Here is a 19,500-nt window from a genome sequence, read left to right on the forward strand (position 1 = left end):
ACCGAGAGCCCACCTCATAACGTCCTTCTGGACTAAACGCTCATTGGCGCAGGGTTGTGAGCATGAGCTTTTTTGGAGGAAATGCAGTGGGTTACAAAAACTGTATGTATGATGTGCGAAGTCAGGGTATTTATTAGACAGCCTCTCCTAAGGTTGGGTCTTCTCTAAGTCTGAAATAATTTTGTCGTGCAAAATCACTGATTTCATACGCGGCGCTGGGCTAAAGTCAATAGGTGCAAAAATGCAGCTTCCAGTGACGCAAAATACGTTCCTGAAAAGGATGTTTCAGAGACAACAAATACTAACCTGCGTGTCGGGACAGACATCGTCGTAGTTTTTATTATAAGACGACTCGTTCGAAAAGGTGACAGATATGCGTACCTGCAGAAGAAATAGCAAATATGGTAAAACAGAAACCAGCAAGCAAAGAACAGCACCTTTTCTCGACTAGTGCAGTTTGCATTAGCCTTTGCTCTTTCCCTAAGCCCAAGGGCCCATGTCTACCGGTTATTGACACGCTATCGGAAGTCAGATCTCAAATGTAAGAAAACTACAGGGTGTATACTACGAAGGAACAAATCACATGCTCACTGAATTAGCCGAAGAAAGTTATTAGTTCAAGTGAAAAGGACACTGTGGTACATCATCTTTTTAAAAAAACCCACCATAGTGGCGTAGTTGGCCTTGGTTATAGTGCTCCGTTGCTGATACAAAATAAGCGGTTTCGATCACGGCCACAATGCTCGAATTTAAATAGAGGCGTAGTGCTTCCAGCCATCGCACTGTGCGATGCCAGTGCAAGTTAAGAAGCTCTAGATACTCCGGATTTTTCCGGAGCCCTCTCATACGGCATTTCTCACAGCCCTAGTGGCTTAGGGACATAAAGCCCTACAAAAAATAAGCCACTGGTTGAATAATTGTTAAAATAAACGCCACCCACAAATGCTATACTTTAGTGAGATTGTGATAAAGATGGTCAAATAAATTCGTAGTTGATTACTAAGTGAACGTTAATGAAGTTAGCTATCAAATTATTTTTCGTTTTCGGTGCGATGTTTAGTTTGATTAATTTAATTATCGAAAATTTCTAAGATTGCTCTATAAAGGTTATCCCAATGCTTGAGGAGCATTGTTTGTCTATGAATGGGAGCTTTTACGATTTGGAATGCGTTAATCATGGTTGAAAGAGCACACACGACAGAAGCATGGTGAATAAGGAACAAACGTATGATGTCCATTTCGCTGCTTCATTTTAAGGTCACCTAACATTCTTCAAATAATATTTAAAATTTCTCATTTCGCATTCTTCGCCAAAACCCCGAGTCGGTACATGAAAGAGATTGAAGGAAGAACAGAAATAAATAAATAAATATTGGCCCCATAGCCTGCCTAATCAAGCGCACCTGCTTGCTTTCTTGTACCTATATGCTGTGCCTCGTGACTACCACGGGGAATCGGCAAACAAACCAGCGGGAATTGTATTGGGGAAAAAAGAATTTCAAGTTTCACTAAACAAAATTATTAATATTCAGATATCTAGAGAGCATGAAATTCGACAGCCATGATGTTAATTACGAATTGGGTAGGTAAAAAAACAAATATTTTATATCAATAAATAAAGGATTCTTTTTAAAGAACTGAAGTTTTACTCATAGGAAATTTAACAAGTAAACCTTTTTGTGTCTAAGGAATTCGCAAACTCCTGGGTAGACACTCCTGTTCCTGTGGTGGAGAGAGGAAGCATGAAGACAAAGGATATTTAGGAATTAGGATTCCGCTTAATTTTCTCATTATTGGCACGTGTCTACATGTGGACTAAAACTATGAAGGGGGGATTTAGCGGACACCAGGTAGTGGGCCTCTGGCTTTACTTGAAAACGAAGAAAACAATCTTGCAGCACTAATTTTTATCATGTCGACGATACAAATTGCTCAGAAAAAGAATTTTAGTCCTACCATTCGCTAGCCTGGTACTTAACTTCACAATAGAAAATATACTTTAGTTTGGTGCTTCCGATCTGGGCTTCAGCTACGAGAACGTTTTCCATGCGGTTTGCAAGTACCTTAATGAAAGTAAAAAAAATGAGCTTTTAATGTCGTGATTATTATTCCTTTAAAATATCTCAACATAAAGAGAAGCTTTGCTTAACCACGCTGATTTCTATTTAGGGTTACGAATGATTGTCTGATCTAAACGAGTGACAAAAATATTGTACTCCTTTCAGTCTGCCTGTGGTGTCTTCTCTTTTTCATTTTCTCAGGTGAGTGGTTTCAATATTAAATGTAGGAAAAAAATCTTACTCAATTAAGTCATCGATTCTTGGCCAATCCCCCTGAGTGGGTACAAGCCATGGCTGTGGAATTATCATCATCATCATCATCATCCTCATAATTATCATTATCATCGGCTCAGCTGTTGAGAACATGCTGTTTTTGCCATCTCAAGGCGTACCTAGGCTTTGTTCGCGTTGTATCGCGACCCTGGTGGAGGTGCTGGATCGCAACCCTGTCTGACGCTGCACAATCCCACTGGGAGCCGTTTATCTAGTCGAAACGCATATTCACATATTGAAACTCCTGTGCATCGTTTCAGTCTACGGTTGCGAGGCCTCACTTCAGAGCTCAATCTTTCGCCGGAACCTGCCAGGCACCGCTCTCCTCAACGAAAGGCCAACGCAAGCCCCCAACAGGTGCCCCAAGGCATCTTTCCGACGCATCCATCTCAGGTGACCATCTTACAACCACTTGTACATGATCACTTTAGTGGTGGCATCCATGAAGACGTTGACGACTGGCTTGACCACTACGAGCGTGTTGCCAAGATGAATCAGTGGCCGGAACAGGAAAAGCTTTCTCGTGCCTAATTCTACCTTGACGATGGTGCTTGTACTCGGTATGAGACTAGAGAAGGCAATCTGTCAACTTGGCCCGACTTTCGACAGCAGTTCGTCGATACCTTCGCAAATGTTGATCGACGGGACCGTGCACAACAGTTATTGAAGCTACGGGTTCAAAAAGCAAACAAAACAGTTGCAATGCTTACCGAAGATATGACTCGTCTTTTTCGTCGAGCTCACCCGCACATGATGGAAGATAAAAAGTTGAGTTACCTCATGCCCGGTGTCAAGGAACAGCTTTTCGTCGGGCTACTATGCAACCCTCCAAGTACCGCGGTTGACTTTATTGAGGAGGCTATGGCTATCAAGCGGGCCCTTCACCAACGCTGCTGGCAATATGACCACATGTCCAGCAATGTCCCGAATTAATGCTATCGCCATTACGTCTGAGAGTCAGAGCTCCTTCAGGGAGACAGTTCAGGGAGGTAGTTCGTGAACAGCTGCAGAAGTTCTGGACTCCGGTTGCTGAAACGCCCATTGCGTCGGTCGTTGAAGTCGTGCGCGACGAAATCCGCCAAGCGTTTTCTACGGCTGGTCCTGGTTCTGAGTAGCGTTCCACGAGCTACGTTGCCGCTCTCCGACGCCCACCACCCGCTACGCCGACGCCGTACTGCCAGGCACAAATGTCCGTTTGGTAGCCACCGCAAGAGCAGACACTACAGCAACCACCCATGTCACAGCCATATAACCAGCCGTCAACAGACACGCCTTGGGTGTCGATGCCAGTGGAGATGCTCAGACGTCCGCCAACCCGAAGAACACAAGCATGGCACAGAGTCGACAGGAGTCCACTTTGCTTTTATGGCGGAGGTGCAGGCTATATTGCCCGTCAAAGCTGGCATCAAGGCAATTCATTCCGTCCTATTCGACCTTCGTTTAACGGTCAACGTGCCAACAACGAATGCACTCCACGCCATGACGACACCTCTTTCTACGGAGCCCGTTATTACATTGGGGGCGGCCGTACCACTGCAGAGGAGGCAATGCCTACTAACCCGCCTTGTCTGGGACGTCAGTCCCGCTCTCCGTCTCCCGCGCGTTCGTCTTTGTCGCACCGCCGCACCTATGCGGACCTTAATACAAGAACGTCACCCAGGCCGCGCCGCGAAAACTGAGGCCAGCGACCTCCGGGGGCAAGGTTTCAGGCCATGAAGATGACAAAAAAAGCTCCCACTACATGACGTCGTGCACCTGATAAGCCATGAAAGCGATTAAATTGTAACTGCCGACCTAAGTATTCTTGACGGCCAAAAAATGACAGATTTTGTCGACACTGGTGCCGACTTCTCTATTATCACTCAGAACCTCGCCTACAGCCTCAGAAAAGCGAAGACGCCGTGGACAGGTTTTTATATAAGAATGGCAGCAGGCCAGATATTGATGCTCTCTGGAAGATATACAGCAAGAGTTGACATCAGAGGTTTTCCTTTCACTGCGTCGTTCGTCATTATTGCCGAATGCTGCAGAAATGTAATACTTGTCATTGATTTTTACGAGAATGTGGCGCCGTCATCAACATCCCAAAGACCGAAAGAGTTTGATCACTTTCTGCAACAGTACAGGCTTACCCGATTTTCCAGAGGCACGAGTTAACCAACTGCGTCGTACACATGACGACGTGGTCCTCCCTCCTAGATCATGCACGCTTGTTTCTGTAGCCGCCACTGTCAGTTTGACGCCGAAGGAGTTGCAGAACAAATAAGCTGGCTTCTCTTCACCCACGGAATTTCTGTCGCACGAGGTATCGTCAGAGTTGCTGCTGGACGCACGGACCTACTGCTGGCCAATTTTAGCGCTGAGCGCCGGCACCTTCCAAAAGGCACGGTTGTCACTTACTTCGACGATGTCATAGATGACGAAGACTGCTTGGCGGTAGTTGACGAGGCGCTAAAAGTCAATTCAGTGCCTGTCCTGGACCTTAGCAATACTTTGCCGAGAGATGAGTGACTCCTTGAGCTATTGGCCAAATACCAAGACTGCTTTTCGACAACATCAAGAGTTGGCCGCACGCCTCTAACATCAGATAATTACCAAGGAAACCGCGAGACATATTCACCAAAACCCTCATCGCGTGGCTCCACAAGAACGCGAAGCAATACAACAGCAGATAGGCAGAATGCTTGAAGATGACGTCATTCAGCCTTCATTGAGCCCTTGATGGTCACCTGTGGTCCTTGTTAAAAAAAAGGGCGGAAGCCTGCGCTGTTGTGTGGATTGTCAGAAGCTAAATCAAGCAATCAAGAAAGACGTGTATCCACTACCTCGTATAGACGACTCTCTCGACTGACTTCGACATGCTCGATACTTGTTTTCAATGGACTAGCGCAGAAGATATCGGCAAATCGAAGTGGACCCGAGAGACCACGAGAAGACCGGTTTTGTGACACTAGATGGGTTATGTGAAGTTAAGGTCTTGCAGTTCGGCTTGTATTCAGCGCCTGCTACTTTTCAAAGACTCCTGAATACCGTGATTGTCGGGTTGAAGTAGAAAACCGGCTTAGTATATCTAGACAATGTCATAGTGCTTTACGCAAATTTGGACGATCTCATTGACAGCTTGAAGTGATCTTACGAACTATACGGTCTGCGGGCTTGACGTTGAAGCTTGAGAAGTGCCATTATTGCTACGAGGAGCTGCGATTTTTCGGTCACGTCGTCAGTGATGCAGGTGTTTTTCTCCATCCTGAAAAAAAAACGCAGCCGTTGCACAGTTCCCTGTGCCAACCGATAAAAAGGCTGTCAGATGCTTTTTCCGGCTCTGTGCAGATTATCGATGATTTATTGCGGACTTCGCACGCATTGCATCACCCTTAACTCACCTCACTAGAGAAGACGTCACCTTTGAGTGGAAGAACGAAAAAGAAGCTGCTTTTGACGATCTTCGCAAGTGACTACAAACACCACCAGTCCTTGCCCACCTCAACAAGGAAGCTCCTACGATGCTTTATGCCGATGCTAGCAATGTAGATCTGGGAGCTGCGCTTGTGCAGCAGCAAGATGACACAGAATGGGTAGTCGCCTATGCCAGGAGAACGCTAACAAGAGCTGAGGCTCATTCCACGACTGAGAAAGAATGTCTCGCCATGGTATAGACGCTGACTGTCTGTCCTGTGCATCAATTGAGTCGGCAACCCTACCCCAGGAGAAGGAAACAGGATTTCTCGGTGTCCTCGACACGACCGCCATTGCGCAGCAACAACGTGATGACGCTGAGTTGCTTGGCTTAAATAACCACTTGGATGGCAGATCTAAGAAGGCGCCAAAAATTTTCCCAAGAGTGATGTCTTAGTTTTCTTTTCGAGGTGGAGTTCTCTCTAAATGAAACTTTTCGTCGATAGGGTCCGCCATCTGCTCGTCATTCCAGCTGCCCTTCGCACCGAAGTTCTCAAAGCATGCCAGAACGAGGTGAACTTTGGCCATTTGGGTTACACGAGAACGTAGGCCAGAGTACAGCAAAGGTATTACTGGCCAAGTCTAACCACAGCCGTGAAGCACGACGTTCGTATCTCTGTCGACTGCCAGCGACACAAGTGACCACCGACTAAACTAGCTGGCCTCCTGCAACCCGTGCAGGTCCCAACAGCTCCATTCGATCAGATCGGCATGGACATTTAAGGCCCACTACCTACTTCTGCTGCAGGGAACAGCTGGGTTATCGTCACGACGGATTATCTGATTCGTTATGCCGAGATAAAGGCTATCAGAGAGGTACAGCAGCGGATGTGTCAAGAATTTTCATCGAGAATATTCTACTGAGGCATGGTGCACCAACCGTCGTGATCCCGGACAGAGGAACCGCATTTACGGCAGCTCTTTTAGATCACGTCCTAATGCTGAGTGGAACAACGCATCGTAAGACCACCGCCTACCACTTAAAAACGAATGGGCTGAAATAGCGTCTAAACAAAATCATTGAAGACATGCTTTCGATGTACGTAGAGGTTGAACACAAAAATTGGAATGAAATCTTGCCACAGAACATTTGCGTACAACACGACCAACCAAGAAACCACCCGCATGGCCACATTCAGCTTCTTTCATGGACGAGAAGTACGAAATATGTTAGATGCGATGCTACCGCACGAAGGTGACGACATCGACCCAGACGCCAAAATATTTACGGAATGCGTGGAAAAAGCTAGGCAACTTGCACGTTTACGGATCCGCCAGCAGCAAGAGTACGATGCAGGCCGCTACAATGCTCACCGCAGAACAGTTGTCTATCAAACTGGCGACAAAGTATGGGTTTGGACATCCGTACGGAAAGGAGGACTCTCCGAAAACTTTTAAAGAGATACCTTGGGCCACACGGAGTGCTGCGACTACTGAGCGATGTCACTTAAGAAGTCGTTCCCGGCAGTTCTTGTAGTACGAAGCGTCGCCAGCACCATCCTGAACTCGTTCACGAAATGCGCATGAAGCCTTATGTCAACGAGTGATTGCGTAAGACTTTTCTCTTGAAAAAACTGCATTATTGACTTCGCGTCAGTCGATGCTCTTTGAGAAGGAGGCAAATGACTCGTGTCTACTTGTGGACGAAAAGAATGATGGGAGGATTCAATAGACACCAGATAGTGGGCCTCTGGCTTTACTAGAGAACGAAGAAGACAATCTTTCGGCTCAGCTGTTGAGAACATGCTGTTTTCGCTGTCTCAAGGCGTACCTGTGCTTTGTTCACGTTGTACCGCGACAATGTGTAGTTCCCGAGGGTGATTTCCTATGTCTTGTGAAACATCGGCTAAAAAAATGGCAGTGGCTTAGCTCAGCTATGCCAGGATATACGTAGCGTTAGCAAAGGTTCAGCTGATTATTCTTAGCTTTCCAGAATGTCTAGTTTTGATTTGATTTAAATATCATGCTTTGATTATCATGCTATTAGCTTCGATTATCATGCTTACTGCTGCTGCAATGACACACACACGGCATACGTATTATGTGGCACATGTACATTTTTCGCTCAACGTCCAGGTAGCTTTTCTATTGCCACAAAGACGGCTTGGTGGTCAGTGAAGTAACACTCTGCCGTCTCTATGTCCCCAGCATGGTATTTGAAATTGTCTGTCTTTCCGTGATGGCATTACAGCTCCCGCGCTGGCGCCAATATGTCTATCAAGGTCATGACGACACTCCTCTGGAAAGCTTTCCTGATTGTCTAGCATTAGCTTTATTATCATGTTTACAGCTGCTTCAATGACACACGCATGGTATACGTATTATATGGCACATGTATATTGTTTTTTGCCGGGCAACTACTTCGGGATCTGATGAGTTAAGCTCGGTTGCTCTATTGCACCGTAGAGCAGCATTTGCACTCTCCTTCTCCATGGCTATACCACAGTGGCAAACGGCAGTCAGGGGCGCTATCAAGCAGCTCCAGCGCAGTGTCAGATGACTGCACAGGGAGGGCGCGTGCGTCGGCGTCCATATGTCTACCAAGGCTATGACGGCACTCCTCTGGACCGCGCACACCGGCGGCGGCGAGTCGCGAGCGGCCGCGGCCGAGTGCGAGGGAGGTGCCGGCTCTGGTGCGTGACACCACTGATCGTCTGCGCAGCGCATCGAATTGCGCGCGCACCGGCCGCCAGCCACGTGCGGCGGCGGCGGAGTACCATTGCGTATGCGCAGACCGGTGCCGTTGGCTCAGTGAGGCCAGTGTAGCTAACGCTACAATAAGTAGAAAATGATCTATGCTTACTGGGTCTTGTTTTTACAGTAAAAGCAAAGGGGATGTGGTACCTGACAGATCTACCTAAATAAAAATGAGGAGGCGGAATCCGACATCGAAAGTTTGTGATGCAGATATTCAATTTGCGAGAGGGGCACCATTTATATATTCAAGCGAGAAAAAGATGACCGTATTCTTGAACTGGTAATGTAACTTTCATGGAATCCTGAATTAAACGTTTTGAAAATAAGGATTCAGTTACAAAACGGGCATCAGGTACGACCGACATTACACGACCATGTAGGGACCACCGCGCGAGAGCGGCACTCATTTCATTTGTATATATGACTCGGTGACCTGGCACACACACCAACTGCTTTGTACTCAAGTGTTCATGAATTAAAGAAGCGAGAGCATTCCTAGAAAATGTCTCGAAAAAGAAGCTGAGGTTATGAATCTACCTAAGGAAAGCGAATCTGTAACCATAACAACTGCCTAATCATTTATTTGAAGTTTTTAAAGACCAAAATATTTACTAAAAGCTTTGCTTCGAATATAAGAGTGTAATTTCTTTTTATGCATGTCGTGGCCTGTGAATTTTGTTGCTATTGCATTGACATCCGAGTGATTCAGAGTCGGTCTTCAGAACAAGTACTCGGCTCTTATTGAGAAAACCTGCCTTAGCGTTGACGCAATGAATGATAATATGACGAGTATTAATATAGAGTGTGCAGTGGAAGTTGAAGATACGGTACTTAGGACACTGTATATCTGTCCCAGAGAATGAAGAACCTCATTAAAAACCGTCAAAGCATAAAAGTCTCTAGTACAACAGACAAAACAGAACAGGCACTGCTTTCTAAGTTGATTCATAAGCGTAAGGTGCCCGATGTAAGAAGGTATAACATGGAGAGAATGGAACACGCTCTTAAAACGGAGGAAGCGTCAAAGTGTGAAAGGGAAACTTGGACTAGGCAGAAGTCGGATGTATGCACTAAGGGACAAAGAAGGCAAAATAACTACCAATATAAATAGGATAGTCAAAATAGCGGAGGAGTTGTACAGAGACCTGTACAGTGGCCAGGACAACCGCGACCTTAGTACTATAAGAACTAGCAGTAACCCAGATGACACCACACAAGTAATGATAGACGAACTCAGAAAAGCCTTGGAAAGCATGCAAAAAGGTAAAGCTGCTGGTGAGGACCAGGTAACATCAGATCTGCTCAAAGATGAAGGACAGATTGTGTTAGAAAAAGTAGCCACCCTGTTTACGAGGGGCCTCTTACAGTAAGAGTACCAGAGTCTTGGAAGAGTGCTAACATCATCTTAATGCTTTAGAAAGGAGATGACAAGGACTTGAAGAATTACCGGCCGATGAGCTTGCTCTCCATAGTATACAAGCTATTTTAAAAGGTAAATGCTAATAGAGTTAGGAAAACACTAGAATTCAATCAACAAAAGGAACAACCAGGGTTTCGAACAGGCAACTCAACAATCGACCAAATTCATGCTTTCAATCAGGTAATAGAGAAATGCTCAGAGTATAGTCAATCACTATACATAGCCTTCATAGATTACGATAAGGCGTTTGATTCAGTAAAAATATCAGCAGTCATGCCGACACTGCGGAACCAGCGCGTCGATGAAGCATATTTAAACATCCTGGAAGAAATCTACAGGGGATCAACTGCTACCATATTGCTTCATAAAGAAAGCAACAGAATATCAATCAAGAAGGGTGTAAGACAGGGGGATACAATCTCTCCAATGCTATTCACCCCGAGCCTACAAAAGATTTTAGGGGCCTAGAATGGGAACAGTTACGGATAAGAGTTAATGGAGAGCACCATAGTAACCTGCACTTCGCCAATGACATTGCATTGCTGAGTAACTCAGAGGATGAATTGAAACTCATGATTACTGAGTTAGACATAGAGAGCAGAAGGGTGGTTCTTAAAATTAACTGCAGAAAACGAAAGCAATGTACAACAACCTCCAAAGAGAGCAGCCTGTTGAGATAGGTAATGGTGTACTGCAAATTGGACAAGACTATGTCTACTTAGGGCAGGTAATAACCGTTGAGCCGAACCACGAGACTGAAGTAACTAGAAGAATAAAAATGGGGTGGAGCACATTTGGCAAGCACTCTGAAATCATGACAGGTAAATTGCCACTATCCCTCAAGGGGAAGATATATAACAGCTGCATCTTGCCTGTACTTAGCTATAGAGCAGAAACCTGGAGACTTACAAAGAGAGTTCAGCTTAAATTGAGGACGACGCGGCAAACAACGGAAAAAAATTGTAGGTGTAACCTTAAGAGACAAGAAGAGAGCGGAGTGAATTAGGGAGAAAACGGGGGTTAAGGATATCATAGTTGAAATCAAAAAGATGAACTGGACATGGGCCGGGCATGTAGTGCAAAGACAGGACAACCGCTGGTCATAAAAGTAACGAACTGTATTGCCAGAGAAGGCAAGTGGGTTAGGAGGAGACAGAAGGTTAGGTGGGCAGTTGAGATTAAGAAGTTTGCGGGTATAAATTGGCAGCAGGAAGCACACGACCGAGTTGAATGGCGACACGTGGGAGAGGCCTTTGTCCTCCAGGGGACGTAGTCAGGCTGATGATGAATTTTGGAAGTACTCTGCTATCACCGTAAAGCTTGCGTAAAGAAGATGCGTAGAGCCTGCGTAACAAGACACGAAGTTGATTTCGATTGCTGCAGCCACCGCATTTGCTAGAGGAGTGTACTGCTATACTCGGTGACAACTTTTAGTGGCACTCGAAGGAAAACTACGGAGACGGAGCTTCTGCACATGTAGCACTGTGCGAAATAGTTCGTTTCGGCGCGCGTCTGCTAGCGCTGTGGAAATCGACGGGGGCGCATCTTCAACGTTTCCTATAGACGCAGACGCCACTTAGCGTTTGAGGTGCAGATGAAAAGGCGGGACATTTTCACGCGTTCAAGATTGGGAAGTCATAGCAGATGAATTTAAAAAAAATGAATATCTTACAGATGTGAGCTGCTTCCCGTGTCAAATAGCTCTACGTCAAGAATAAAAGAGGAATATCCTTATTTCACGCTGAAAATGCGGGCACTGCTTGGAACCACCTTCACATGTGGTAGGATGCACGAGATTTGGCTCCGTAGCTTTCCCTTCAGTGCCAAGAAAAGTTGTCGGAAAATAGCCATTCTTTGTATAAGACACCAATTTGTTTCGCCCTCACTCATTGCAGTTGTGATTGCGGTGGAAGTATACGGTTTTTAGAGACACGAGTCCACAGTAACAGCATTTGTTTTCTGTTCGAAACGCTTTATATGTCCTTGGACATTTGTTCGCATAACCCAGAAAGCAACTAAAGCGTTACTGAACTGCCTGAACTCAACGAATTTGAGTGACCGCCCATACACTGGATGTGCTTCTCCAAGTGTGGTCGGGATTTTGTGTATCTCTCTACCCTCCTTTATCTCTTTCCCAGTGCTCTGTAACGAACCGGGTGTGCGTCTAGTTAACCTCCCTCCCTGTCTTTGCACCTCTCTATCTTCAAATATATTTGTGCAATTGTTCACTACGGCTTGGCCGAACATTCTTTTAACTTTTTCTTAAAAGCAAGAAATATCGATGATTAGGAGTAAACTCGACAATTTTGTAGGTTGCAAAACACCAAACGCGCTTCTTTTTTTATTCCGATGAAACGGACTTGTTACACGTGCGGCTTTCTGTCTTTCGCGCACCGCGACGGAATGCCGGACATCGCGGATTTTTTTAGATGTTTCCGAAAAGCTTCAGCACGCAACACAAATTAGTTCATTGTGGAAGTAACGCGGCCACCAACGGTAAGCCAGAATATTTCGATGCCAAACGTGTAAATGAAGGTGTGCCTTACCAAACATCAGCTTATTTGATGACACAATTCTGTCAGCGCTAACATCGTCGCCCTTTTTTCTCATATGCGGGACATTTTCTAGTTCCTCGTAGTGGCGCTTCGGCGTCGGTGGTGGAGCCGTCTAAACCCTTACTGGGCATGATCGCGTCTCGTGCCGACCCCCTCTAGTTTTCCTAGAGGGTGTTGCTTGTGCCGGCCCAGCAATACACCCGCAAAATTGTCACTTTCCTCTTCCTCTCTCGCCTCGTAAGGCCGGAGCAGGCAACGTCTGCTAGTAAAAAAAAAAGAACAGCTGTTCGTGTGGCGCAACCACCAATGACGTCTTGGCTATCTCTTGACGTTGAAGGCAACACATCTTCCTCATTCAATAGATAAAAATAATAAAAACCAAATAGTAATCAAGCGTTCCCCAACCATACTCAATTACGCAACAATCACGCGATCCCCCCCCCCCCCCAGACTCAGCGATGCATTTACTAGGGTTTCGCTCTGGGAAGATGACAGCAGCATTTGTTGTTCTTTTTGCTAGGCATACATTCATCAAATAAATGGGCTTTTACTTCCTTCGATTGGTTTTTTCACCGTCTAAACCACGTGATATCTGGTGCAGAAACTGGTTCATTCATCTTACACACACCCTAAAAAGTCGCCATCCTAGTCCCGCCATGCAGATGACGTCAAAGCAATTATAGATTACAGAAAAGACTGTCCCTACAACGCGAGCTTTTGCCGACATGACCAGGTAGACGCATACCATGATGACCACATCAGTGATTGTGACAGCACCGACAGCGACTGTGACATTGTAAGACTAGGTAGCACTGAAGCATTCTTCGCTGAGAAGGTAACCCAGCTACCATCATAACGTCTCCTAAGTGTGCCTATTTACAGACAGGCAATATGAGAGATAGAAATCAACTTCTTTTTCATAACAGTGTTCCGTGTGATGCTTGATATCACCCTGAAGTAAGAGTGTTACCTTATACCGGTAACCCTTTGGCTTTAACTGCCCTCTTCGCCCTGGCCACGAGTTGTCGCTGGTCTTGTTGGTCCTCAAAGCCGAGCTTTGCCTTCCACGTTTCGATTAGATGGTCGTCGTTCAGTATTGGTGCTTCGTCCTGCTCCGGTTAGATGTCATGGTGTCCATGGCACAGGCATTCCAGAAGCAAGGCGTCAGGGTGTACGGTACGGTGCAAGGTGGGCATATGTAGCCATGTGTCGTTGGCTAAAGGTGGTGCATCATTTTTCTATCTATGTACGTGTTGCTTTGCAGGTGTTTGAAGATCACGCTTTCATCTTCGGTCAGCTTCCGATTGGGAGGACCGTACACCGCCGCTCCAGTTTGTAGTGTTGAAGTGGCAACGAATAGGTGTTTGACACAACCTCCATCTATGTAGACCCAGATCAGGTATCTTTTGGTACCAGGGCTGTCCTGCTGACGTGCTCGCGGGCAGCAGCATGAGCCACTTCATCTTCCTATAGACCCTTGTGCCCAAGAATCCAGATTTCTCAGGTATATGAAAGTTGAGAGCTTCGCCGGTGCAGGATAGTAATTGCGTCGGCTGGTACGTGGCACTTCGCATAAATTTGGCAAGTGGTTTGTGTGTCAGTGGAGGTCAGCTCGGCGTCTCTAGATGTGGTGGTGGCGAGAGCAATTGTCACTTCTTCTGCGGCGTCTAAGTGGCGTGCCCTGGCCGTGGCCATGGTGTAAAATAAGAAAAACTGTACTTTGCACCATGTGCGCGGCTGACGTCAACTCTAGGCCTTGAACTCTACGACGCTACTATTGGAAGCGTTTCTACATGAATACTTTGCCGCGTCGGTATAGCGGGCGTCCAGAACTTGCTTGAACCTTCATTGAAAAGCCCCAATTCTAGCTTTTTATCTACCTTTGTGGAATGTCGCGTGCATGTTGCATAGAATAGGGTCGATGGACAGGCACTCTCGAGCGCCCATTTGCATGCCCTTATTCCGGTTTGCATCCACAATGATTATTTGTTGTAGTTGACCTGCCAGTGGGTGTAAACTTGAGTCATTCCAAATGACTCTTCTTGTGAGCCCCGGTGAACTCTTGCCACGTGTTCTGGACGCCCGTCTTAAGAAGTCGTGAAGTAGAAGCCATGGCTGGTAGTCACAAAGGTGGCTTTGGTTGCCTTACTTATCCTAATATTGGGTTTTAGTGGCGAAGCTGCTGAAGCCGTGGGTCGTGCGTCCCCGATGTATGTTGTAGTAGTAGCACTACTAGTAGGAGTAGTAGTATAGTAGTAATAGTATTCGTAGTAGTTGTAGGTAGATACCTCTCGCTTTGTCTTTGGAATATCCACTCGATGGTGGCTCTAGTATATGATGACAAGGTCCGATATGACAGTACTTGGAGTATTCAATAAACGGACGAGCGGCTGGACGAACAGACCCACAGACAGATGAACGGGCGGACGAACCGATAGAAAGGCAGCAGGACTGACGGACAGACGCACGTACAGACAGGCAGACAGACAATGCAAGGACGGGAAGAGTGACAGACGGAGGCGCGGACGTACGAACGTACGCACAGACGATAACGTGGACAGATGGATGGATTAAAGCATAGACAAATAGAAGGACGCACGCATGGACGGGCGGATGCATGGATGGGCAGACGCGTGGATGGGTGGACGTACAGAAGGACAGACTAAGGTACACACGGACGGATGCATGAATAGACGGACGCCCAGAAGGACGCACAGACCGATGTACAAAAGGACGGAAGCAAGAAGAAACGCAAGGTCGGACGCTTGGATGGACTGATGGACGCTTCGCCCCAGTCATCATCATTCGCTCCGTGCATATGCTGCGATTTTTTTTCTATTTCCGAGGTTTAAAACTGTGATGCGTCTAGAGAGCAGCTTGCGTTATTGGTAAGGTAGCATAATACTTAAGCTCATTGCGTTGGTTAGCGTTCTTCTTAATGAGAGAGAGAAAATATCTTATTAGGTGTAAATAGGCAAATCATATGGGAGGAAACCCTAGTCAACTTTCCCTATGTTGGTTTCGGTGACCAACCAGGCCCGTAGAACCAGGGCCTGGCAGACCTCGGGAGGCCCGTCGCAGAGGGCATCTTCCCACAGCTCATTGGTGTGGAAGGGGCGCAAGATAGCGGAAAGGGGAGTAAGGAATTTTGTGGCGCACTACACCGTGACATAAAATACTGTTGGGGAGCCGCGACAGCCCGGTAAAGAGTCTGCGTAGTGGTCAGGGTACAATTTTTGCATGGACAGGAGACTGGGGAACGTATGCGTATGGGTTTGGCGGAGTTCCACCTCTTCCTCTCGCGATAACGACTGTGAAGGCGTATGCATGGTGCATCTAGCTCTGTTGTAATATGCCAAGATGTCTCGGTATGTGAGTGGAGGGCCCACTTGACCTGGACTTTCTGCCTCGCCATGCGGGGCGGCTCGATGGGTAAGTTCTCGAGCGAGAACGTGAGCGCGATCCTTACCCGGCAGAGAGACATGACCACGAGTCCAAAGTAAGTGGATACGTTGTGGGCTGGATTTGTCGATATTTGTTGCCTTGAGTAGGATGGGAAAGGCCACATTAAAAAAACCACATCTCATTAAAAAGGCTCTGCTTGTATGTTGTCAATCAGTTATCTTGTAAACGTCCCCAGGGATGTGAAGAACGTGTCAGATAAGAAGCGCAAAACCAAGGACTTCGTTTTCTGCAGCACTAGAACTCTGCAAAAAGGCAGTCGTAAGTAATGTTGCGTTGCCATCCAACACAAAACTACCACGGTATACGCGTTGCGGTATTTTGGAGAATCGGCATATAATGTGTTGGCTTCCGCGATCTCACCGAGCTTGCGCATCAGGTACTCAACACGGATGCGCTGGCGTCCTGCGTCATGCTCAAGACCCATGTTCCAGCGAAGTAGATGCACATTTAGGTTTCGAAGTACTGAAGGTGGGACACGGATGTGGGTGTCTTCGACGTGATTGTGCAAGACTGGGTATTTGCTATCTAACCGAAAGCACATATTTGTCAATCACATTTGTCTATAACTTCAGCTGATATAGTTCATTTATCTCATGAGGTGCTCCTCAGGGTAGTGTGTTAGGCCCTCTTCTTTTTATCATTCATAATAATGATTTGCCTTGTAACATTTCATCTTCAATTTTTTTTTCATGGATCACTGCGTAGTGTAGAAAACCATTAACTCTGAGGAAAACCATGTGAGATTGTAACAGGACCTCAACCTAATTATTCAGTGGTTTGAACGATAGTAAATGTCGCTCAACACATCTAAGTACTGCTTACATTCTTTCACCCATAAAAATATATTTTCCCCTTCCTTACTCTGTCTGTTACGCTGTAATTTCCCGCTAATCTACTTGCAAATATCTCAGCGTTCATCTTCGTTCCTATAATTTCTGGTGTAGTCTCATTAAAAAGGTATGCGCGAAAGCTAATAGAACTTTGGGATTTTACCCTGGAGTCTGCATCATTCCCCACCTTTCATATGACAAGAGGCCTACCTAACATTTGTATGCCCTCAATTGGAGTACGTTCCATTGATCTGGTGCCCTCATCAACAATACCTAACAGATAAAGTTGAATCCAGCCGAAATCGTGCAGTCTAATTCATAACTTCGAGAAACAATTGTTATTCCAGCACCGTCGCAATCAAACGCGATAATGTCTTCCCTAACTTGAATTTCCACCGCTCTGTCACCCTCCTGTGCATCTTCCAAAAATACCACAGGCCACTATTCGACCAATCATCTCTCGACTAAAATTCCTTCTCGTGCATTACGTCGTCTTCATTATCATCTCAGTTTCAGACGCATCTTCGGCGTTCTTTGTCATTCAATAATTCTGCTTTGCCGCATGCCACCGCACTTTAGAAGTCTTCCTGATGAGATTGTTTCAGATACCCAGTGAAACATCCGGAGCATTTGCAAGTTTGTGTGTTTCTTGAATTTGTATAAAGATGTTTTACCTCATTGTATCTTTAATGCAAAAACCAGCACCACTGGGTAGCGGCATCCAGTGCCATGCCTGATTATGGGCCCAGTATGGCGCTGGTACCGGCGCCTCCCAGCGCAGGTACTGGGACGCTGGAGTGGCAGCGTCCCAGTACTTTGCGCAAAATGACTTCACAGGGTTAAAACGGGGATGCTAATTCGCCATAAATAAATAATTATATAAATAAAATAGCGCCCATTCACAATAAAAATAAAAAAATTAGGATTGAAAAAAACTGGACTACTGCTTGGGGACATTTGAACTCGTTACTTCCTGATCTTTAACCGAGTACGCTACCCACTACACCACGCCAGAACGTGCATGTGGAATTGTAAAACGACTATATAGGCGTAGAACGCGCCGTTCAACTTCATGTTTAGATGTCACAAACTCAAGACTGACACGATATTCCTTTCCAAATAACAATTGCGTCTATATTCGTCAGTGACGAACGGCTTCCGTGCACCGAATGACGTGGAGATATTAGCAAGAGCGCAAAGTTTTTGGAAGCATCTACATCTTAACTCCGAAAAATCTCATGTTGACTGGAGGAGCAGATACAGATTGTTTTGCCGATAGTTTTTTTTATTTTCCTTTGATAGTCGTTTCTAGCACTTGCTACTGGTCAACAAGTACATATGATTTAAATGCCTTCTTTGGTATATATCCACGCACACGAGCGAATATTGAGTATTTTTTTCGCACAAGCGACGATGTAGCAGTACACATGCGGCGTTCCAGATTACATATTTGCAGTTATATCGATACCTGCAACTAAGAAACCGCCGAAGAAATGACTAACGCAATACACTGAAAAAGTATGCCAGTATGTTAGTTCACTAACGCGTACCAAATTATCTACTCAAAATTGCGTGTTCTTACATACGAGTCAGAGAAATACGGGCTCCTGCGCTCAGAAGAAAGCTTTTGGTGACAGCCTACGTTGCTGAAAGCACGACACAACGATCGTCGCCGCTCCTTGTGCGGGCACCGCACACGCGCATAAATGGTCGATTTAGGCTCAGCGATGTCTAAAATGTACTTTACAGTCAATTTTACACTTTAGAATTGTGCCTACTTAAAGTAAAAAGCGCCGGCAGCAGGTACACCGACGTGGGCAGCACGATAGGCCTCGCTGGAACGGGGCGCTGGGTAAGGCTGCTTTCGAAGCAGCTGAGTTGCGATGCTTGAAGTTTCTGCATTTGAGCTTCTCCATATTTCTAACTGTTACCTAAACTGTCCCTGAAGAAAATGGAAGGTCAATCAATGCCAGAAATGCATTTAGTGAGTGGCGATGGCGAGCGCCAGCTCTTTTTCTAGTCTCCGCTGGCAGTATACAGCGGGCATGCCAGTGTACCGATATATGCAGTTATATCAATACCGAGTAAAAAACACCCATAGAATTACCAATGCAATCCGCTGAAAACGTATGCGAGAAAGTCAGTTCACGAAGGCGTACTAAATCACCAACTGAAAATTGCGTGTTTTAACATATCAGTCGGAGAAGTACCGGCTAAGTGCGGCCGGCAGCTTTCGGTGACAGCCTGCGTAGCTGAAAGCGCGACGTACGATAGGCAGCGCTCTTTGTGCGAACATCGACACAACAGTAAAGAGTTGCTGTAGGTTTATGAATGTCTAAACTATGCTTTACAGTTATTCTCACACTTTAAAGTTGTGTGTACACGAAGCAAGAAGCGCTGGTAGCATATATACCAACGCGGATGGCACGAAAGGTTTAATGCCTGCTGGTCCGGGCAATGGGTAAGACCACTCTCGACGCGTTGAGTTGGTATGGTAGAAGATTCTGCATTTGAACTTCGGAACATTTATAACTTTTACCTGAAGTAAGTAGAACGATAAGCATGGCCAGACATACAATTAAGCGGTGTGGTGGAACCGAGCGACAGTTTTTTTTGTTCTTGCCTCCGATGGAAAACCTTACGAAGCGATCAAGGGAGCTCATTTACGTCTCGTCATTTTGATCGATATGTGGGGTTTAACGTCCCAAAATCACTATATGATTATGAGAGACGCCGTAGTGGAG

At 46.0% G+C, this 19,500-nt stretch overlaps 1 protein-coding gene across 1 annotated transcript in view; it reads right to left on the bottom strand.

Annotated features, from left to right (window-relative positions):
- LOC142765388 (venom serine protease 34-like) overlaps positions 1–16,350 on the bottom strand; it is a 63,827-nt gene extending 47,477 nt beyond the window's left edge. Inside the window, exons 1-3 of the mRNA XM_075866284.1 lie at positions 16,287–16,350; positions 5,816–5,916; positions 307–381 (exon numbers count right to left, since the gene is read on the bottom strand). Of these exons, the coding sequence (XP_075722399.1) occupies positions 307–381; positions 5,816–5,916; positions 16,287–16,350 (240 nt within the window). The remainder of the gene's footprint in view (positions 1–306; positions 382–5,815; positions 5,917–16,286) is intronic.
- Positions 16,351–19,500: the final 3,150 nt, after the last annotated feature.

The sequence above is a fragment of the Rhipicephalus microplus genome, chromosome 1 (genome assembly GCF_043290135.1).
Source record: "Rhipicephalus microplus isolate Deutch F79 chromosome 1, USDA_Rmic, whole genome shotgun sequence".
Classification (NCBI taxonomy): Eukaryota; Metazoa; Arthropoda; class Arachnida; order Ixodida; family Ixodidae; genus Rhipicephalus; species Rhipicephalus microplus.